The sequence below is a fragment of the Desmodus rotundus genome, chromosome 3 (assembly GCF_022682495.2).
Source record: "Desmodus rotundus isolate HL8 chromosome 3, HLdesRot8A.1, whole genome shotgun sequence".
NCBI lineage: Eukaryota > Metazoa > Chordata > Mammalia > Chiroptera > Phyllostomidae > Desmodus > Desmodus rotundus.
Window position 1 is genome coordinate 62,348,314 of NC_071389.1, and position 24,834 is coordinate 62,373,147.

At 35.3% G+C, this 24,834-nt stretch overlaps 1 protein-coding gene across 1 annotated transcript in view; it reads right to left on the minus strand.

Annotated features, from left to right (window-relative positions):
- COL24A1 (collagen type XXIV alpha 1 chain) overlaps window positions 1-24,834 on the minus strand; it is a 307,987-nt gene that overhangs the window by 202,015 nt on the left and 81,138 nt on the right. The window contains exons 13-18 of the mRNA XM_024565351.4: window positions 24,037-24,081; window positions 17,299-17,352; window positions 17,177-17,221; window positions 16,889-16,942; window positions 15,721-15,774; window positions 11,878-11,931 (exon numbers count right to left, since the gene is read on the minus strand). Coding sequence (XP_024421119.2) covers window positions 11,878-11,931; window positions 15,721-15,774; window positions 16,889-16,942; window positions 17,177-17,221; window positions 17,299-17,352; window positions 24,037-24,081 — 306 coding nt within the window. The remainder of the gene's footprint in view (window positions 1-11,877; window positions 11,932-15,720; window positions 15,775-16,888; window positions 16,943-17,176; window positions 17,222-17,298; window positions 17,353-24,036; window positions 24,082-24,834) is intronic.

Below are 24,834 nucleotides of genomic sequence, written 5' to 3' on the forward strand. Positions count from 1 at the left end.
TGTTGACATTTTAACCATTTAATGCTTGGATTGAAATACATTTATCAGGTCTTTCTCTAAAAACAGGCTCTGATGTGAAGGGTAAAATATGGAAAGAAAAAGAGACATGTATTATCTAAAATAAACAAAGAATAAACAAGAACTCATGCCACAGAGGGAAAGAATATAGAATGGAGAGACAAAGGAAAATAATTTTTTTGGCTATTTTACAGTTTTCTCTGATGACCATACTGGTTCTAGACTTTTAAAAATGACCTGATTTTTAAAATATTTTACTTTATCAAACCAAATTAATCTTGCTATTCGTGGAAAAGACAGAGGAGGCTTTGACGTAGTTGGAGTTGAATGTTGGTTATATTGAACATAAGCTCCTTGAAGTCAGGACCTAACCTAAACAACCTCAGCATTTTTTAATGAGTAACATGATAGGTATCGCAACAATTCTGTAACAAATAAATAATTAGAACTGGATTGTCAAACGAGGAGCCTACAAGACAAGGATACTCCTGTAGTTAGGTTCCAAAAATCAGCCAATGATTCACATTTACATGACTGCCAATCATATTGTGTGTGGACAGAATGTCAGAGATTAGTGCCACCATTAAAGATCCAAACTATGTACAGGTGGTGGTCTCTTACAAGAGCATCGATTTATTCGCCAGACTGCCTCCCACAGATAGCAGCTGGATTTTGAAGAATGACTGTCGACTACCACAGCCCCAACTGTGTCAGATGTAGTATTACTAAAGCAGATTACGAAGCCCTCTGATACATGGCTTGTAGTCAGTTGATTTAGCAAATGAACTCTTCTTCCTCATAATTAAAAAAGATAATCAAAAACAGTTTGCATTCATGTGGGCCTCTTCCAATCTGGAAGTATCAGCAGTTCATCTTCCCAAAGCTAGCATTTTAGTTAAGAGCTTGTGTTTCCCCTTTCTTTAGAGCTTGGACTATTCAGGGTCGGATATGCTGTTACCTAAAAGGGCGCTCTCTTGACAGGAGACACCACCAAGCTCCCATTAAATTAAAACTTATAACTACTACCAGGGCATTTTGGACTTTTCAAGCAAGGTATGAGCAAACAGAAGGAGGAGTTACTGGCATGGTTAACTGACACTGAAAAGCAAAAGGAGGGCAAGACTGCTTTACCCAGAAAGGGCAGGGAGGGTTATACCTGGAACTCAGGTCATACACTGGTTACCTTGTGGAACTCCTATCAAAAGTTCACATTTTTCAGGAATGAAGATTTAAGTTAAACCACCTGATAAGCCACCCAAACCTTCTGAAGTGATAGCTGAGGATGAGGAAAATTTGAAATGGAAAGTGAAGATGGGAGAAATGAGTACCAGTAGTGGCCCAAAGAGCAATTGGATGAACAGAGGCCATAGTCCATCCCATTAATACAGACGGAACAATTAGGCCAAAAAAATAAGTGAAGATATAGCAAAACCTAAAGAATATAGTCAATAAGAAAGACAAAAATCATTATATATTAAGCTTTATATCTGGTAATGAAAACATACCTTCCCATCAAGTGCATATAAAACATTCACAGAAAGTGATCATATGTTATGTCACAAAGACAAGACTGGTAAGTTCCCAAAACAGAACAACAGTCTTGGAAAACAATACAATAAAATCAGGGATTATTAACAAAGTCCAAACCAACGGGCTTCCAGGTTGGAAATATTAAGATTCCTTTTTAAGTAACTCTTGGGTGAAAAAGGAAATAAAAACTGAAATTACAAAACATCTTTAAAGTATTGCAATAAAAATACTCCATTCCAGAATCTATGAAGTGCGTTTTTAAAAAGTGATCAGAAGGAAAATCATAGCATTTAATTTCAGGAATAAAAATAAAATAATTAAAATAAATTAAATTGTCAACTCTAAAGAAAAAGAACAACATAAACCAAAAGAAACTGAAGGAAAAAATAAAGATAAAACAAGACACTAAGAAAAAAACATAAATAAAAATTTTAGATTAAAAAATATAGCAAACTAGACATACTAAATCAAGCCTAATTAAGGAAAAAAGGAAAAAGCACAGATATTTAAATTATTTTTAAATTATAAAATGATGCATGGGAAATAACCATTAAAAATTTAAAAATTGTAAGAGAATATTTTGCAGGTTTACGAGTTTATGAAAGTAAATTTGACAACCTAGATAAAAGAGATCATTTCTGAGGGAAATAACCATTTAACAAAGCTAACCCCATTAGAGATAGAAAGCTTAAAAAGGCTAATTTCCACAGATCCACAGAAGCAATAAAGTTATCAGGTTACCATGTATTATGTCACAAAGAAAAGACCCCATAAAAAAGCATCAATTCCAGATGGGTTCACAGGGGAATTCCACCAAAGCTTCACTGATAAGATAGTCCCCATGTTTCATAAAGTATGCCATGGCACTAAAAATGAAGACTTTCTAATTATTTTGATGAAATAAATATAATATTGACACCTAAACTTGTTAAAGAAGTACAAAAAAAGGAAACTATAGACCAATTATCATTTATAAATATTGATGTAGAATATTAGTAGAATTAGCATTAGATTAGGAAAATAACAGACCATGATCAAGTAAAATTCTTCAAGAATGCAACAGAAAACAGTCATTATACAGAAATAGTCAATATACAGAAATTATATAGACAGTCATTATATAAAATAGTTATAGAAAAACCTTTATTATAATACTCTATATAAATAGATCTAAAAGAAAAATATACTTATCTCCTTAGATGTTGAAAATATTTGTCAAAATATATATATTTGACAAACTATAACAACCACTCTTAATTTAAAAACATCAAGAGATAGAAACTGATGAATATTTACATGATAAAATATGTGCATATTTTAATTTTAATGCCAGCATTTACTTCACGAGGAATCATTACAGTATTTCCATTAAGTTCAGGAACAAGGCAAGGATGCACACTACCGCCAGTTCCTAGACATTGTACTAGAGGTATCACAATGCCATTAGACACGAGAATTAAATTAAAGGCATGAGAATGGAGAAGAACTAAAATGCTCTATTTGAAAGTTATATGAGAGTACATCTATAAAACTGCAGAAAATCAACGGTAAGACTAACCCAAAGGAAAGAAACCATTAAGGTAGCAGGATGTCAAATTAATGTTCAGAAGTCAATAATCTTCATACACACAGAGAAACCTATTAGAGAATACAAGAGTAGAGAAAATCCCATTTACAATAGCAACAGAAAATTAAATCGGAACAAATTTAATAAAAATATATACAAAAACCTCTATGTGGAAAACTTGAAAATATTTCTGAAAGACACACAGAGAAACTTAAATGAAAGATATACATTGTTCTTGGAGAGGATCATTCCATATCATAAAAATGTCACTGCTACCTAAATTAATTTATGAATATAAGGAAACCCAATAAATATAACACTATTTTTACTGAGGTTAGATAGATCAATGGTAAAGTTTATATGGAAAAACAAGAATGCAAGTATAGCAAGAAAAACAGTGAAAAAGAAAAGCTAAGATGATTTACAACAAACAAAGCCCCAAGTGAGTAGGTGAGTAGAAGAAAGAACATAATAAAGATCAGAGCAGAAATAAATGTAAAATATATATAATAGGTCAATGAATCCAAGAGCTGGTTCTTTGAAAGGATAAACAAGATTGACGAACCTTTAACCAGAATCATCAAAAAATAAAAATAAAAAAGAGAGAGAACCCAAATGAATAAAATCATAAATGAAAGAGGAAAGTAATAACTGACACCAAAGAAATACAAATGATTGTAAGAAAATATTATGAATAACTATATGCCAACAAACAGGGCAATCTGGATGAAATGGATAAATTCTTAGAAACATACAATCTCCCAAACCTAAATCAGGAAGAATCACAGAATCTGAATAGACATGTTACACCTAATGAAATTGATACAGAAATCAAAAACTCCCAACGAACAAAAGCCCTGGACTGAATGGCTTCACAAGGGAATTTTACCAAACATTTTGAGAAAAACTAACACCTCTCCTCCTCAAACTATTCCAAAAAGTTAAAGAGGAGGGAAGACTCTCATGTCCCAGCATTATATGATCTCACCTATTGTGGAACCTAATCAATAAAACAAACAAGTGAGCAAAATAGAATCGGGGACATGGAAATAAAGAACAAACTGACAGTGACCAGGAGGGGAGGGGGGAGGGGGATAATGGGGAAAAGATGGGGAAGGGTCAAGGCAAGGAACATGTATAAAGGAACAGAGACAACGGAGGGGAGGACTGAATGTGGAAGGTGGGGTGGCTAGGGTAGGGGAGAGTAATGGGGGGAAATGGGGACAACTTTAATTGAAAAACATTTTTAAAATTTAAACAAAAGACACTACAAAGAAAGGCAATTATAGGCCAATAACCCTGATGAACATAGGTGCTAAAATCCTCAACAAAATATTAGCACACTGAATACTACAGTTCATTAAAAAGATCACATGGCATGATCAAATGGGATTTATTCCCAGGATGCAAGTTGGTACATTATTCTCAAATCAATAAATGTGATACACCAAATAAACAAAATGAAGGAGAAAAACCATATGATCATATTAATAGATGCAGAAAAAGCATTTGATAAAATCTAGCATCCATTTATGATAAAAACTCTTAGCAAAGTGGGAATCAAGGGAACATACCCACATACCTAAACATAATAAAGATAATATATGACAAAGGCACTGCCAGCATCATACCCGATGAGCAAAAAATACAAGCATTCCACTAAAGATCAAGAACAAGTTAGGGATGTCTGCTTCCACCTCTTATTCAGCATAGTACTGGAGGTTCTGGCCAAAGCAATCACACAGGAAGAAGAAATAAAAGGCAACCAAATTGGAAACAAAGAAGTAAAACTGTCATTATTTACAGAAGACATGATACTGGACATAGAGAACCCTAAAGATTCCACCAAATAACTACAACTGATAAATGAATTCAGTAAAGTAGCAGGATACAAAGTTAATGACCAGAAATCAACTGCATTTTTATATGCCAATAATGAACTATCAGAAAGGGAAATTAAGAAAACAATCCCTTTCACAATTGCTTCAAAAAGAATAAAATACCTAGGAATAAGTTTAACCAAGAATGTAAAAGACCTGTTCTTGGAAAATTATAAAACACTGAAGAAAGAAATTGAAGAAGATATAAATGAGTGGAAATATATACCATGTTCATGTATAGGAAGAATTAACATCATTACAATGTCCATACTACCCAAAGTAATCTACAGATTCAACACAATTCCTATCAAGATACCAATGATGTATTTCACAGAACTAGAACAAATATTTCAAAATTTTATATAAAACCACAAAAGACCTCTCAAAAACAGTGATCTTGAGAAAGAAGAACAAAGTTGGGAGAATCATGCTACATAATATTCTATACTATAAGGTCATACTAATCAAAATAGCATGGTACTGGCATAAAAACACATACAAAGATCAATAGAACAAAACAGAAGGCCCAGAAATAAACTCATGCTTTTATAGTCAATTAATATTTGACAGAGGAAGCAAACACATGCAATAGGCTGAAGATAGTTTATTCAATAAATGGTGCTGGGAAAATTGGACAGATACATGCAGAAAAATGAAACTAGAACATCTCCTCACCCCACACACAAGAATAAATTCAAAATGAATTAAAGACTTAATGTTAGACTCGAAACCATAAAAATCTGAGAAGAAAACATAGGCAGTAAAATCTCAAACATTGTTGTTCATAGCAATATTTTTTCTGATATGTCTCCTCAGGCAAGAGAAACAATGGAAAAATAAACAAATGAGACAATATAAAAGTAAAATGTTTTTGTGCAGCAAAGGAAACCATCAACAAAATAAAAAGACAACCCATTGAATGAGAGAACATATTCACTGATACACCTGATAAGAAGTTAATATCCAAGATTTATAAAGAAATTATAAAATTCAACACCAAAAGAACAAAGAATCCAATTAAAAAATGGGCAAAGGACACGAAAAGACATTTATCCAAAGAGGACATACAGATGGCCAATAGACATATGAAAAGATGCCCAACATCACTAATCATCAGAGAAATGCAAATTAAAACCACGATGAGATACCATCTCATACCTGTCAGAATGGCTGTCATCAATGAGTCAACAAACAACAAGTGCTGGCAGGGATGTGGAGAAAGAGGAACCCATTTGCCCTGTTGGTGGGAATGCAGACTGGTGCAGCCACTGTGGAAAGCAGTGTGGAGTTGCTTCAAAAAATAAAAAATGGATCTGCCTTTTGACCCAGCAATCCCACTTCTGGGAATATAGCCAAAGGAACCCAAAACACTAATTTGAAGGATCATAAGCACCCCTAAGTTCATTGCAGTGTTATTTACAATTACCAAGATAAGGAAGCAGCCCAAGTGTCCATCAGTAAATGAGTGGATAAAACAACTATGATACCCTTTACCCAATGGAATATTACTCAGCTGTAAAAATGAGGAAAGTTTTACCCTCTGCAAAAGCATGGATGGACCTGGAGAACATTCTGCTAAGTGAAATAAGCCAGTCAGAGAAAGACAAATGCCATATGATTTCACTCATATGTGGAATCTACTGAAAATATACAATAAAGTACAAGGGCTTTATGGTACCAAAGTACCAAAATAAATGAAGTTTTAAAGTATGGAAACTTTGTTTTGATTACTATAGCTTTGTAATATAGCTTGTTATTAGAAATTGTGACACCTCCAACTTTGTTCTTCTTTCTCAGGATTGCTCTGGCTATAGATCAGTGAGACAGAATACAGAGCCCAGACATAAACTCATGCACATACAGCCAACTAATTTTTGACAAGGGCACCAGGAACACACAATGGGGAAGGAAGAGTCTCTTCAATAAACAGTATTCAGAAAATTGAATGTACACATGCCAAAGAATGACACTGGACCACTATCTTACACCACTCACAAAAACTAACTCCAATGCATCAAACACTTAAATATAAGACCTGAAACTGTAAAACTCCTAGAAGAAATAGGCAGAAAGCTCTTAAACACTGGTCTTGGCAGTCATTTCCTAGATAAGACATGGGCAACAAAAAGCTAAAATAAACAAGTGGGACTACATCAAACCAAAGAGCTTCCATACAGCAAAGGACGCAATCAATGAATTGAAAAGGGAACATGCAGTATGGAAGAAAATGTTTGCAAACCATATATTTGAGAAGGGGTTAATATCCAAAATAAAGAACTCATAAAACTCAACAGCAACAAATCCAACCTGATTAAAAAATAGGCAGAGGATCTGAATAGATATATTTCCAAAGAAGATACACAGGTGGCCAACAAGTACAAGAAAAGGTTCTCAATATGATCAATAATCAGGTGAATGTAAATCAAAACCAAAATGAGATAGCACCTCACACCTGTTACAATGGCTGGGAATACTTGTACACTGTTGATAGTAATGTGAAGTACCATCAAAAAGTTAAAAATAGAACTACCATTTGATCCAGCAATTCCACTTTTCTGAACTTATCTGAATAAAACAAATATATTAACTCAAGAAGATATACGCACCCCCAGGTTTACAGCAGCATTATTCATAAAGGCCAAGATATAGAAATAACCTAAATGTCCCTCAACAGAAAAAAAATGCAGCGTTTACACAGTGGAATATTATTCAGCCATTAAAAAGAACGAAATTTTACTATTGTAACAACATGGATGAACCTGGAAGGCATTATACTAAGTGAAATAAACCCGACAGAGAAACACAAATACTGTATGTTATCATATACATAAAATCTAAAAAACTTTTTAACAAGCTGATTTCATACAGAAGGAGAACAGAGTGGCGGTTGACAGGGGCTGGGAGGGAGCGAGAAAGGGGTGATGCGGGTCAAAGGGTACAAGTGTTAAGTTGTGAGAAGAATCAGTTCTGAGGATAATGTACAGCCTGGCGACTACAGCTAAAAATATGATATTACATAATTAAAAGTCGCTGAGAATAGATCTTAAGCATTCTCACCACAAAAAAAAATATTAAAAGTTAAGTATGTGTGATGTCGGATGTGTTAATTATCTTCTTTGGAGTAATCATCCCACAATGTGTGTGAATGTTTGTGTGTGTGTATATAATAATTACATTATAAATATATACATAATTATATATGTCAATATTTCCAGTTATCCCTCAATAAAATTTAAAAATACCATAAACTTCAATCATTAAAGCAATGTGATACTTGTACAGGAACAGGCAACCATTCAAATGGAAAAGAAGACAAAGTCCAGATATAGACCCGAGAACCATGGAAATTTAGAATATGATAGAGGTAGCACTTTAAAATCACTGAAGCGAAGACAAATTGCTTCAGAAGTGTTTCTGGGACAACTGATAAGCCATTTAGAGAAAGATAAAATTAAATATGTGACTACATCACAACATTCACAATAAAGAAACTCCAAGTAATCTGCTCGAGATACTGAGGCTAATTCCTCAATTCTCATTTATAAGATATTAATCCCAAATTTACAGATGTTAACTGAAACGTGTTATCATCCAATAACTCACAGAAGTTATCACAGAAGTATATACTCAGGTGTCATCATTTTGGTCTTTATTATAGTTACTTTTACTAAATTGTACTTTGGCATTATGATATCAGTCTACACTTACAGATGGAAATCATACAATACCATGAATTGCTGCCCTTCTTTTGACCAATTAATACCTTTTTATCCAAGGGAGAAGGGAATTGTATCATTGATCATGTTTCATTGTTTTTGCGAGCAGAAAGTTCAGGCTCAAATTTGCAATCCAATTCCAATAAAATTTACAGGAATTTGTAGCTATATTTTGGGAAAATGGCTTTTCAATCTCAGCTGAGTTCTTAACACACTTATAATTATAATAATAATTATGATATTAGTTCCCAGACATTCCCCTGCTTACTCTCCACAGAACTCAAGTACCCTCCCTCTGCACACACACATTCCTCTTACTCTTGGGATTTAGTTGCCTACTTACAGAGAAAACAGTTTACCTTGCTATTTCTTTATCCCTTTGAAACAAATCCCTACATGTGTGCTATGCATAACTCCTTTATTCTTCATTTTCCTTGCTTTGTAGAGAAGTCTGTGAATTTTGCTCTAGATGTTGCTTTAGGTGCAACACACAAGTTTTTATAGTGACTTGTTCTCATTCAGTTCCAAATATTTTGTAATTCCAATTGTGATTTTTTCTTCTTTGTATAAGTTGCCAAGGTTTATTTTAATGCCTTATGTTGTCAATTTAAAACTTAAAGTGCACTGCAGGCAGAGACGGCATGTAGCCTTCTGAGGGTGAGTATCCAGGCCTAGTATTTTCAAACCTTTTCCCATCAACTCTCTCTAAACGATTTCTCCTCTTACAACTGCCTCCTCTAATAGCCCTATGTGGATGACTGTACAAACATGTATCTCAAGTTCATTCTTCTCTTCTGAGTTTCAGGCCTCCAGTTTTCCATGCACTTAGGAGACTAATTTCCTATATGTCCTACAAGCACTTTATTTAGCTCTAACAAATTCAAAGCCAAGGCATCATCTACACCCATCTGAGTATCATTATCCTCCTTTTTGAATCTGTTTTTAGAAAGGTGATCCACATTCTACCCAACTGTTCAAGCAAGAAATGCTAAAATTGTCTTTCTATTCCTCCCTAATACAAACTGAATAAACTGAACTGAGTGGTGAAGCGCTGTGAATTATATTTCCTAATTATTTCTTGAAGCAGACATTCTTTTTATTGCCATAGGCCCTTGTCATTAATGCTCCGGCTTCGTATTATCCTCTTAAATAGACTGTAGTCTTGTGACCTCTCCCTCTCTCCTCTTTTACCTTTGCTATTACATGCACATCAAAAACACAAATCTGGTCATTTCATTCCCTTGCTTTAAAATCATTGATCTCTCCCTACAGGATAAAGTCTACTTTCAGACAATGGTGGGTAGGGTGGGAGAGGGTAATGGGGGGGAAATGGGGACAACTGCAACTGAACAATAAAAAAAAGACTTTTTATCTGAGGAAATTCTTATACAATATTCCTGCAGAAACTTTCCTGGCGTGCTATAGTGTTAAACATACTATTTTAAATTCTTGGACCTGCAATTCTTTTAAAAGTTTAATGTTGAGAAAAACTTGGATAGAAGTGTTGCCTAGTATGTGACTGCCCACATATTGTATTCTTACGATCAAGTAGTTACAATCTTTGGACTGGGTCCTACTTCCCAAAACAACCTTGCATCAACTCCTGAGAGGGTACAGATTACGTCTTTAGCCCCATGAAAGAATTTAATACAGGTGAGGAGGACGAATGGGCACAGACAGCATTCAGGACCTTGTACTAGAAGTGCAGAAAGCAAAGACAATGTGACAATGCCTGAATAGTGATTGCGAGTCATAAAGTCCCAAAGACATTAGAGAAAACAATTGGAAGACTGAGTATTTAATAAAAACATGGCTCATGTATGCTTTAACCTGGCTTCATAAAAAAGGAGAAAAGGATCCCAAGCCACTGATAGTAAGAAGGTGACATGGTCTTCCCTCGTACACATATCATCTGTAACTGAAGTTACAACAAAACAATCCAAGCTCATAATAATAATCTTTAAAGATAATGAAAGATCAATTAGTTCTGTATTCTCAGTATGAAAAAGCAGGTGAACACCATTCGGTCCAGGAAGATTTTCTTAAAAATGATTAAAAGAATGTAGGCCCATGAAAGAGATGAACTTATAGTAGTCTGTTAATTACTGTTTTAATCATCTGTTAATAATTATTTTAATTACTCAAAATAATTTCCTTCTTCCCAGAATGATGACATCTATATATTGCTGTGTTTTACCTCCTATTATCTTCCTATTTTTTCTTTTTTTAAGTATATACACAAGATAGTTTTTTAGATTTTTGAACTATGAATATCCAATATGCTTTAAATTTGACAATAGATAAGAACAGACGTTTGTTAAAGAAGTCAGCCAACCCTGAAAGACAGCTGTGGAGTAAGAAGTAGATCTGATGGTTTACGAAGAGAGAGAGAGAATGCATTAGAACAGTGCTTTTTCCAGGAACTCTGCCTACTTCTCTGACACTCTGGGGAACTTACTGCTTGAGTTATCTATTCTGAAGCCAAAACTGATTTTCTCAGCTTTACTGCTGCATCTATGACTCTGAATTGGATGTGTATGTGTACATATGTGTATATTTTGACTTATATTGCTGAACTAGAGTGAGCAGCAGGAACTTGAGCCCCCTGTGGTATATCTTTGACTTATTAAATGATTTTTTTAAAAACTCAAATGTTTCATTTCAGAAGCTTATGCTATATGAGGCTTGCAGGAGGAAAAGCCATTGTACATCAAGCATTAAGTCATAGCCAAAATTTCAAAGAATATACAACCAAATCTGATATATGTACTACAGCCTTAATTGCACTTTTTCTAGGATATGAGATCCAAATGATATACACATATAGCAAAAATTTGAAGCATTGTGCATTAAAAATTCAGTGGAGTTTATGTCCTGAAATATGAGTCCAAGCCCCAAGAATGAGTTATTAATAGTTGTGTAGAACAAATAAATCAGTTGCAATAGGATCGGGACTATCATGTGGCTAATTCCTTTTCTATTTCCTTGGGACTTCTGTTGAATATCTCCTGCCATAACAGAAAAAATTCAATCCAAACTATTTACAAAGATATAAACTTTAAAGAGAATCTTTCTTAAACCTATTATGTAAAAACATGTTTTACCAATCAAATTTAATTTCTATAATTTTTCTTTCAAATTTATCATCTTCCCACCCACATTGTACCTCTGGTCCTGGAAGGCCAGATGGTCCTTGGGGTCCTGGGTCACCTGGTTGGCCCTAAAATGGGGTATAGAGGAAATAAAAATATAAACATTAATTGAATGAGTACAGTTTAAAGGGGAAAAGACATATGGTGAGCAATCAGCACTCAATATATTATGCCATGCAAACTTGTACTGACATTTCAGCAAACAACACTCAGTATATTGTCAAACAAAACTGTAGCAACCATTCAGAAAGACTTAATTTGCAACCATGAGTGTGGAAAACTTAAGTAAAGTATGCATGGATGTAACATATATTTATTCTTTAGTGTTAGACATACAAACAATTTAATGAGTTAAATGCTCAAATCAAGAAAAAAACTGTGCATGTGTACACGCTGCCCACAGATTCACAAATTCCGACTTCACAACGTAGGGAACCCTAGATTAAGAACTGCTTCGTAGACAACCATAGTCCTAGGACTGTCTCTGAAAGTTCCTCTCCTTTGCTACTATAAGGGGGGTGCTGATTAAGTAATTAAGAATCACCTGGACTTAAATGCTTGTTGCTTAATTTCTCTAAGTCTCGGTTTTCACATCAATAAAATAGGAATAATAACATTACTAACATTCTTACACAGTCAACTGTGAGGAGTAAATGAGACTATATATGTAAAGTGCTAAGCACAGTGCCTGGCACATAGAAAGCACTCATTAAATGTTAATCAATTTTATAACCATTAATCTTTCTTTTCTCGGCCTCTCTCTTCTCTTGGATGATGCACAGAATTCCTAGATTATTTTTATTCTTTAATTAAAACTTTGAGGATTTGGCTTCAATAGCTTTGAAGCCATTTTCTGACATTCAGAATAGCAATGTGAAATCAGGGCTGTAGAGGAAAGTCAGATGAAAGAGGAGTGGGGACTGAGCCTGAAACTAGAGTGGGCTAGCAACACTCTCAAGAGACAAAAGCATAGAACAAGAAAGGCCAGTAGTCTGACACCCCTGTCTTCACAAGAAAAACTACTGAATTCATTATCTCTGTCATATTATATTTCTGTGTGAGTTTCCAACTTGATTCAAATAGGCCTCAGATTATATAAAACCCAATATACAGGATGGGTTTATCCACTTTTCCAGAAGTAAAGTGCAGCTTTCCATATGTACTAAATCCATTCTCACATAGTGCTAGAGTATATGGACATAAAACAGTACACAATGCAACCACTGCAATCAATATAGATAAACAAAATACATTATTCAAAGGTTCACTTAAGTTCTCCTAAATAAACAAAATCATAATCAATCACCATCAGTATCTAGGAGGAGTCTTGTTCTGAAAATGACAAGAACCTTTCTTAGAGATGGCGATGGTGTTCTCACTGGGGCCCTCTAGTGGCCACATCCAGACAAGAAGCTAAATATATAAGCTTTGAGGGGGAAAAGAAGTAACACTACCCTAGGCTTTGGTTTTCAAAAAAGTTGATTGACAATCAGATATTTAAAAACATAAATAGTGGAATAACTTTATTTGCTCTTCAAAAGTTCATTTTCAAAACCTTCAACTGAAAGTTTCCTTATCAATACTCATTTGTAAAAACTGAGTTTCAAGAAACTTTTAGGGAATTCAGTAATGATTAAGTAAACCTCTATAAATGGCAACAACTTCTAGTTAAATAATGTAATATAATATAATTAATGTAATAGTTTTATCAGTTTCAAGGAAAGAATATTTCTTAACTTTATATTGGCAGTTTTCTCTAGTTCTTAAACACTTGCAGAGCAAAGGCCTCCCTATTCCAGAATGCAAAAACCTTCCAAAACAGGACCTCTTCTATCTTGAAACTATTCTCTCATGTTAAACTTAGATCCGTTTGGAAACAGTATGAGTAATACCAAACTCTTAGATAACATGAAACCAAGAGCAGGATATATCAGGTAAAAAATACATGCCTATGATTTTGACATTCTTCCCATGACAGTAAACAGATGCTTTAGGGTAGGCACCAACTTGTGCAATTTGTTTTTGACATGATAACTGATTGTGTGTAAGCGATTTTTCATTAAACGGGTGTCTCTCCTTCCATAACTAGGGAGAGTTTCCAGGTCAAACCTCTACAATATTTTCTATTAATAAGATATAAAAAAGTGACAAATAAAGTGAGAAACCAAAGACAAGGGCATTTCATAAATATTAATTTATAAGTTTCTCTCCTACCTTCAGTCCTAAGTATATTTTTTCGAAGATCTGATCAAACAAAAGATGGTCAGCTATCATCTACGAAAGTAATCCCTGCTGACATTAGCTTTTTACTAGGAGAACACAGAAAGGCAGGAAATAAGCAAGTAAAAGCCTTACTTGCTCTCACTATCTCATGCTCCCTGCATCACTGCCCTGGAAAAACCACATCAAGAGTTGCTAGTTGACTTATTCCAGAGGAAAAGTACCAAGGATTTTAAGATAATGTGTTGAAGGTGAAATAGGCTCTGCATTTTCTTTAGCTTAGAGAAGTCTCCTTGACAAATAGAAGGGTTTTTGTTTTGTTTTGTTCAATTTGTTTTGTTTTTTAGCCTCATTTCCTGTTCTTACTCCCCTTGTTTTATGCACTTTGGAGTTTTGAGATTCAACTCCAGGGCACAAGTCTGGGTACATGGCTGACCAGGTTTACTCTGAGTCCAGGGTGATAAATTAGTAAAAGCAAAGCTTACCACCACCATTTCATTTGACAGATGCCAAATATTGATTGTTTTTGGAATTAAATAATACCTGAGTGGTGTATGTGAAATGCTGCCACTGTTAGAAGTCATAAAGAATGAGGTACATAGAGCTCTGTAACTTCATGCTGCTTCCTTTGATGCAAAAGCAATCTTGTGACAGAAGCGTAGAGTTAGAAGGAACATGACTAATGGCTCAAGCGATACTCTCTGAAGTATATATTTTAATGCTATATTAATAAATTATAATTTTACATCTATTTTTTTCTATCTACAATAACATTCACCTTCATAGAGCTGTAATCAGTATTAAAGCACTAAACCTTAAAATGTTAAATCCTAAAACAGTATGACAGCAATTAAGACGGTGGGCTCTGACATATGTGATTAATTACATTTTCCCAGGTGGCCACCAACTGTGGGACCGTGAACGAGTTATTTAACTCTCTGTGTCTCGGTTTCCCTAATTTGTAAAACAGGAGTAATAATAGTACCAACTTCATATAATTGTTTTAAGGGTTAAATCAGAAGTACAGACCTTAGAATAGTGCCTGGTACTTTGTAAACACTCAGTCAATGTTAACTACAATAACTATTGTGATTTTTAACATGCAGAGATATACTTTAACTCACGCTTAATCATTTTACTTAAATAATTTAACTACTCAGTAATTTTAGTTTTATAACTTGTTACGTTTCATGTTAACTACAATATAAGATATCCTTTTTTCTCAACTAATTGATGCAGAAGAGTTTAAAAAAAGAAAAGGAACTAGAATATTTGGACCCACAAGAGAGCATAATACTTTTTTCAGAATGTTTCATAATGAAACAGATATTTGGAAAAATTAAAATATTATGTAAGATATTTTATATTTTCTGTTTAGTTTAATGATGACCAACTGAGATCTTTAGGGCTCACGGAAATTTGGCTTTGGCCTGAGGGAAGTGGGGAGAGTAAGATCCAAAAGTCTACAGATCTGAGCTGAAAACTGGAGGGATTAGCTATATTATAAAACTTCAGGGAGAAAACTCCAGCCTGGTAGGCTTACATACCATTCTGATACTCAATACCAACCAGTTTCAAGACATGCCACGGTACGCATTCCCTTCACCAGAAAGAGCAAAGCAAAAGTTCAAACCTACTGAAGGTCCTGGCTTTCCTCTCATGCCTGGTGGTCCTGGAAAGCCAGTAGCGCCCTAAGAGAAAAGAAGAGTCGAGGGAAGAGAATAGCTGTTATACCACAAAAGGCACACGTACCTCTATTGTTGTGTGCTGCAAATGACGTGTCTGTCAACAACGGATCGTGTATGTCACAGTGGTCCTGTAAGATTATTATGGAGCTGAAAATTTCCTATTCCCTAGAGACATCACAGCCGTCCCAACATCATAGTGCAATGCACTAGTCGTGTTTGTGGTGATGCTGGCATAAACAAACCTACTGCGGGCCAGGTGTGTAAACGTATAGCACGTACGATTATGTATAATCCATTCGACTTGATAATGATAACAAGTGACTCTGTTACTGGTATATGTGTCTGCTAAACTATACCTTTTCCTGTTATTTTAGAGTTTATTCTTTCTACTTATAAAAAATAGGATTGCTGTAAACAGTATGCATGTTATACCGGCAGCCTCATACATCTTGCTTACTGAGTCTTGATTGCATTATTTTCTCTTGTGCTTGATTTAATCTCACGTCGTTTTATAAATGTAGCGTAGTCGAAGTGTAGAGTAGTTTACAGGGATTTCCTAGGTCTTCACACGCACTCACCACTCACTCACTGACTCACTGACTCACCGGGGCAACTTCCAGTCCTGCGAGCTCCAGTCATGGAATGTGCCCTATACAGGTGTACCATTTTTTATCTTTTATACCGTATTTTTATTGTACCTTTCCTATGTTAGACATGTTTAGATACATAAATAGGGACCACTGTGTTGCAAGGGCCTACAGTATTCAGCAAAGTAACGTGCTGTACAGGTTTGATGTCTAGAAGCAGTAGGCAATAGTACCTAGGCTTGTGTAAATGCTTTCTGCAATGTTTGCACAAAGATAAAATCACCTGTCACACGTTTCTCAGAATGTGTCCCTGTCGTTAAGCAGCGCATGACTGTATTTTCAAGCTCCTAAAGAGAATTCATGCCAGTATTCTTAAAAAACTGAGGAAACTTTTGCAAACAAGGAATATAAAACCACACTGATACATGTCATAACAAAATATATGGTTAAAATAATGACTACCTTATTTTTTTTAAAGAATTTGTACTTTTTTCTGGCTTAAAATTAATGGTAAAAAAAAAAAAAGTTACCTTGTCTCCAGGATACCCTGGTTCTCCCGGCTCTCCTGCAATGCCTTGTTCACCCTACAGAGCACATTTCACACAAAGACGATTAAGCTTTGCAAACATGGCAAAATTAAAAGAAAGCAAATTTAATAATAGAAGATTAACTTCTCTATTTTCTCTACTTCTGAGAAAAATTATATAATTGATAGTACAGATTAGATCTCATATATTAAAACAAAATATTTTATAAGTTGTGCTGGCAACAAACGTAATAAGAAATTATTTCTATGATAATGTAAATATTTAAATCACCTTATCACCTTTGATTCCAGGTAGGCCCTTATTCCCTGAAAGACCCTAAAAAATAAAAGTGGTATTTTGTGACATCACAGAGAAATTAAAGTTAAATATCCATTAGGCAAATAGAGCCATACCTTTGGGCCAGGAATTCCAGAAGGTCCAATCGCTCCCACTGGGCCAACACCACCCTAGAAAGCAATGAGAAAGAAAGGTATTAAATATCCACCAATGTTAGAAAGAGAGTATGGTATCCCTGCCCAGGTAGCTCAGTTGGTCTGAGCATTGTCTCTATATATGCCAAGGTTGTGAGTTCAATCCCTGGTCAGGGCATATATAAGAAGCAACCAATGAATGCACAAATAAGTAGAACAACAAATTGATGTTTCTCTCTCTCTCCCTCTGTCTCTTTCTCTAAAATCAATAAATGAGAAAAAATTGAAGAAAGAGAATATGGTAAAATGAATTAATTAACCCAGAACAGCTCATCTTGCTAAGCTCCCACGTGTACACCATTCTTCAACAACCTCTTTTTCTCTCCACCTTTAGAAAGGATACCCATGTTTCAAACTTTAGTAAAGTGCATTCTATTTCCTGAAGCCTTCTCATACTGGTCTAGTCCACAGGGATCCTTTCTTTCCTTGAGCTTCTATGATACTTAATGTCCATAACATTCATTTTGAAATATTTTCCAACTAGACAATATCTTGAAAACAGGGAAAATAGTTTAGTACCATGTTCCCAGGAAGAATTCAATAAATACTTTACATGAATGTCTTAGATTTTTACTTCACTTACTTACTTGGCAAATACTTATTGGGCAGTCACTATGGGCCAGGACTTCCAATGATTTTATTTCATAATTTGAATTTACAGAATGGGAAAATTTACCATGATTTCAGGGGTAAACTGAGTAGTCAACAAAAGGCTCTACTCTTCTAGGCTTATCTCATGCACTTTTATGTAATGTTTGTGAGCATAATGGGAAAAGATACAGTCATCAATGCCAAGGTTTTTAGTTTAATGCTCCAATGCAAGATTCCTCAAAAACATAACTACCACTATCATCTCTTGCAAGCAAGAGAGTTAGAAAAACTCCTTCCACATGGTGTCATAGAAGACAAAGGATGGCAGGAACAATAATGGTATTTGAAAACAAAATTTGAAAAAAATGGCGGACGTCTCTTGATGGTTTGGGGATCAGATATCATTTTCCTGTCACAGATGCCTTCATTTTACTTCTTTCTCTTGCTACCTCTCTGCGCCTGGCTACCACTTCATCATCCACCCTGACACCAAGTTGCTTTAAACCTGTATTTTACGGCTTCAAAATGTTAAGGAACTTTTAAGTGTATTTGTGACAATCCTGACAACGTTGCCCCTTTTAGTTACAATGAACATTTCTTAGGATAGGATCCCAAGCGCTCACTAGCAGGCTTCCGCCAGCCCTTTCAGCGTCATCTCCTTCCACTTGTCTCCACCCTCCCTGCCCTTCTCCCTCCTCCATATCCTGCATTCCAGCCACAATGACTGTTTTCCACTCTCTGCAATGCTCTCCCTTACACGCTCCAAGCCTTTGGAGATATGTCTGTCTTTGCTGGAATACCCGTCTACAGCACTACTGAGTACACCGCACCACACTCTTTTGCTCTTCCCAGTCTGTGCAATCTGTGAGAGCATAAGCATGTTTTACTCATTTTTTTAACTCTCCAAGACCCAACATGATAACTGGCACATAATTGTTTTGAAATAAAGTATGGATTGAATACTGGAGGAAGTAATTAACTTTAATAATAAAATTAAAACCAGTGATTTCTAGAACTCCATCTCCCAACATAATGGAGCATTTCTAATAGTCTACATTTATATAATACAAATTTCAGAATGGAAAATATGACATCTTTACTTTTGGGTGAGTCCTAAAGTCTGTGAAATATAACTGAGATAAATGATTTCCAACTGCTTAATCCTAAAGTACATGGAGCTATGAGAGACAAAGTGTGATACTTTCTAACTTAATAAAGAGAAATGCAATACTGATACATCACTGACAAATTCTGTCACAAGGAAAAATTGTTCTTATAATTACAGAGGCTAGTTTATTCAGAGTTCACAGATTTAAAACTTATGACAGTGTTAAAAATTCAATAAACAACTGTTTAGAAATTATGCAGCAAAGATGTGTGTAGGTATATAAAGAACTACTTTTAAAAAAAACATTTTATTTATTTATTTTTAGAAAGAGGGGAAGGGAAGGTGAAAGAGAAAGAGAAAGAGAGAAAAAGTGATGTGAGAGAGAAATATCAATTGCTTGCCTCCTGCCCGCACTCCCACTGGGGACTGAACCTGCAACCCAGGCATGTGGCCTGACTGAGAATCAAACGGCAACCATTCACTCTGCAGTACAATGGCCAACCAACCGAGCCACACTGGTCAAGGCGCAGAGAAATAGCTTATAAGCAACTATTTCTTTGTCATCCTATAGTTTTTTCTTAGGCAATATAATATTAAATTTTATTTTGGTAAATGTTTTGGAAGATATCAAAAAACATACATTTTAAGTGACTTAGTAAAATAGGGAATTAAAAAGTAAAATGGTATTAGTATAGAACGTTCTAAGAAACATCAAATATTCTGTGTCATATCACAAGTTTGTGGAAAATCTTACTCTGAAAAACTATAGTCTTGTGAAAGTTATCCATGATAACTCAAGACCAGTTTTTTTTTAAAGATTTTATTTATGTTTAGAGAGAAGGGAAGGGAAGGAGAAAGAGAGGGACAGAAACATCAATATGTGGTTGCCTCTTGGACACCCCCCACTGGGGACCTGGCCTGTAACCCAGGCATGTGCCCTGACTAGGAATCAAACCAGCAACCCTTTGCTTCATAGGCCCATGCTCAGTCCACTGAGTTATACCAGTCAGGGCTCAAGAGCAGTTTTTAGTTCCACAAAGATAACCTGAAGGTCCTTCAGCAATTTCTACCTACCACACTTCTCTTCCACAAGAAGATGAAGTAGAGAGAAGAAATAATTTCATGCATGGGAGCTTAGCTGAGAGTGTCTGGGATATAGCAACAGAAGAAGAAGAACCAACTATGGTACATTTACACAATGGAATTCTATACAGCAGAAAGAAAGAAGGAGCTCCTACCCTTTGCGACAGCACAGATGCAAAAGGAAAGCATTATGCTAAGTGAAATAAGCCAGGCCGTGAAGGACAAATACCATATGATCTCACCTTTAACAGGAACCTAATCAACAAAATGAAAAAGCAAGCAAAATATAACCAAAGACACTGAAATTGAGAATAGGCTGACAGTGACCAGAGGGGAGAGGGGAGGGGATTATAGGGGAAAAGGATGAAGGGTTTTCAGGAACAATTATAAAGGATACATGAACAATAACAAGGAGGGGGTGGAAACAGCGGAGGGAGGTGGGGAGGGCTGGGGTGGGGAGGAGGGAGGGGGTAAGGCAGAAAACTGTACTTGAACAACAATAAACAAATGTTAAATAAATAAAATCCATTTACTTGGAAAATATTAATAAAAAATAAATAAAAAGTTGCATTTCTTCTGAAATTTGAAAAAAAAAAGAAGGGCCTCGCACACAGTGATAAATAACAGAGAACTTTTGAGTCAAATTAAGTAAAAAAAAATAGAGACCTAAGGATAGGTTCTTTATATAAAAACAGTAGCCACTGGCCAATTAAGAGTTCATAAGAGTGAGCACATTGTGGAAAAGGCTGTAAGTTCCATATTGGGCTTTTGAACCATACCCACCAGCACTTACAGGAGACAATCACTGCCATTAACTAATAAATCAAATGACAATAACAATCTACTGCATGGAAAAATAATTTAGAAAAATCAATATCATCTCATCAGAAACTAAACTTGCCAGAAGGGAACACCTGAGAGATAAAGCAGAAGCTGCAGTTCTGGGCCAGCAGATAAACTCGTTTACTATGTATACAAAAGTTCCACATCTTTCCCAATTATCTTCAAAATGCCACTTCCTTCCAACCTGCTCTCATGGCCCCAAACTGCCCAGGCTGCAGTCCTGCTCCTCCTCTTCTATCTCCCAAACGTTCCACTTCTCCCCTCTCCTGTCTCAGAGCCCTTCAGCCTTTTCTTTACCCCATTCATGCACATCTTCGAGACACAGCTTACATGACATCTCCTTTGAGATGCCCACTCTAAATCTCTGAGATAATACAAGTTGCTCCTTTCTCAGTGGCTTTATTTTAGTCCATCATAGCAGTAATCATGTCGTACGATATTGCTTATTTTTAGCTCTATGCCTCTAGGTTACAATCATTGCCAACAACAGGAGTCATCTTGTTTATATGTTTAGGCCTAGTATCTAGTTCAGCATTTGATACATAGTAGGTGCTCACATTATTTTGATTTAAAAATTTAATAAACATAAAATAGGGAGTAATACCTGCTCTATTTACTTTATAAGAGACATGCACTTGAAAGTATTTTGCAGAGTACAAAACACCATCTGTGTCAATGTAGAAGAAGAAGAGATGAGGATTACAAGGATGATTGTAAGAGTCATTAGCCCTTTTAATTCTTGTGGAATATTTCCCATTTACCAAAGGGTGAGTGGAGAAAGAGAAAGGACAGAAAACCCAGTTATCTGTACTGAGCACAAGTATGTGTCAGGCACTGTGCTCTGTCCTGGAACTGAACAATGAGAAAGAGTTAACTCTTAGGCAGAGAAGTGGAGGTGGAGTGTTCAGGCAGACAGACAAGTGCAATGGCCATCTAGCAGGGAGGCGGCGCGACACCGAGAATGAACAGCTTTGTGATGGCACAGGCTATGTGCTCAAGATGCAGACAAAAAACAAAAGTCTAGACATCTTAGGCCATGATAAGAATGTTGGTCTTAATCCTAAGCATAATAACAGCAGCTTTCGAGTTAACCAACATACTGCTAATAGGTTAAATGAAGGCACAAAGAGTATCTTTGGAGCACAACTCCCTTCCCCTCCTTCTTTTCTGTCCCCATCAATAAGGCCACTGACTACCACCTACAGGTTTAACCCCATTCTAAGTTCTGAGGGAAAAAATGGTCCTTTTGGCTCTACCTTTACATAGAGCATCTCCTGAAGCCTAACAAAATCTCCTCTGGCAGTATACACTTTAAGGTAACATAATCTTTAAGAAGGTGTCATAGAACAAAGGGTAAATTTTGGAGTCTGGCTATAGATCACATGACTTCAAATCCAGGCTCAACATTTATGAGCTAAGTGATCTTGGGTCATTCTGAGAATTAAATGGCATAACACATTTCCATGTGACTAGCACATAGAAAATACTAAATAAAAGTGAGCTGTTACTGCTGATTTTATTATTATTACTATATTACTATTAGGTAAGAGAACAGTTTAAAGGTCTTACACTCTCTCAGGTTCTTTGACTCTCAGTTCTATACTCTTGCTATCCCAAAATGGAAAGTTAGAACTTGTTATTCTGATTTTTACCATAGTTCCAATAACTGAACTCTTGACGTATTCCTTTGCCCAAGTTGTCACCTTTTGTCTTGGAGTAGTTAAGGGGGAAAAACATTAAATTTGGAGTCAGAAGACCTGTGTTCAAGTTCAAACTAAAAATATTATGGCTATAATGTACGGCATAGAACTCTATAGAGTTTTAATTACCTACTTCACATGTTAGAGTAAGCTCTAAATTGATTTTTAAGAAAAATCTTATCTCTGCCCATGGTCATGTCCTACTTTTATATGGATATAAATAGTTTACTTTTAAGATTCTATTTTCATTAAGCTCCTTATATTTCATAAAGTGTTCAACTTTGCCTTTAGCTCAGCTGAATATTAAAGTGTATAGTTCTGAATATATATATAAAATATCTGCAACTCATATCACTGTCATTAACCATTAGCTTGGCTGGGAGAAATGTATTTGTGAAGATATATCAGAAATAGCAGTCTGTTCACCCCAACGAATAAAATGATCAGAAAGCTACATATCTGTAGTACATTGTTTTGGCCTGCACAGAATAGGTTATACCAGACTGTGCTTTGCCTACATTAGACTCTCAAGTGAAACTCAAAGAGTTGAAATCACTGTCTAAAAACTAATTAAGTAGACAAACAAGATAGTCACATAGTTTTAGTCTAATAAGTAAATTACGTATTTAAATGTTTAATGGCACTGGTGAAGTCCTGTTCCTATCTTTTGTTGAGGATGGTTTTCCTAACCAATTATTCAATTTCATTCCATATATAAAGTCTACAGATGCCATGTTTTTTGTTCAGAACTGTGTGTGTCTGTCCAGATTAGATGGTCAGACGGAATCTCTCAAAGGAAAGAAATGGCTGTTCTATGTCTTATACTTCTGAAGAGACTGGTTTTTAAAAAATATTTTGTTTATTTTTTTCAAGAAAGGAAAAGACAGAGTAAGAGAGGGAGAGAAACATCAATGTGAGAGAGAAACATCAATCCGCTGCCTCCCATAAAAGCCCCAACTGGGGACCAAAGCCACCACCCACACATGTGCCCTGACTGGGAATTGAACTGGCAACCTTTCACCTGGCCAAATGATGCCCAACCAACTGAGCCAGCCACACTGGTCAGGGTGAAGAAACTGGTTCTTGATTAAGTAATATTTAAAGAGACAGACATAAATACATATATACACATAAACTGTAGAAATTTATTTTAGCTTATCATAAAGTGTATTTTGATTCATACTATTAGTCTAATTTGCATTAGGAAATTACCCATGAGCAAGGTGAAAATCCAACAATGACACTAAAGTCATTTTTCTAAAGTTTTAAAACATATCTAACAAATATAAATTCACAAGGAAATATTTTATAAGAATGATGATATCTGATACTCACTCTAAGCCCAGGAAACCCAGGAGGACCAATGCTACCTACAAGTCCCTAGGGAAGAGAAATGTGCATGATCAGTTAAACAGGACTCCAGAATACTAAGCGTATTTTCTGAAGATGGAGACAAAAATATTTTGGAAAAAACATATCAAATTTTAACTACTTCTACAGCTAATTTCTAAAACTTCCCTACTCTCATGCATCCTCCTAAGAAGTGTAAATCTCTGGTGGCAGTTTACATTCCTCAGAAGTGCTCCTGGCTTCATGCTTTTGACTTCGAGGACTACCACCCAACCTAGGTATAGCCTTCTCTATGTACCCAATAAAGAAAATAAACCCCACTCATAATCAGCATTATAGACATAACTAGCCCACATAGTGCATAAAAGACAGGTGGTCAGCATTTAGGGTTAGAAGAGCATTTTCAGATGATTTAAAGTACTATCAACTCTTTTGAAGCAAATTAATTTCTCTAAACATGAGTTTTGTCATTATCAAACAGGAAAATTTGTTCTCATTGTAAAGATCACAGTTAAAAATATCATATATAAAAGGTATTAAATGTTTCATAAAGCACTATATAAATGTAAGAAATCACCAACATTGTTAAATTATTTAAGTGACATTTTAAATTATCAACAGTAATGTTTCTAGTTGATTTGCAATGGGTCTTTGTGATAGTCTTTTGAACTCAACATTATAGTCTTTATAATCCACTCCATGTCTGTGTTATATTATTTACATGATATAAGGTTCAAGAAGAGTCTCTTATTTTTTTGTATTTCAAATTGTTTTTAAGCAAAG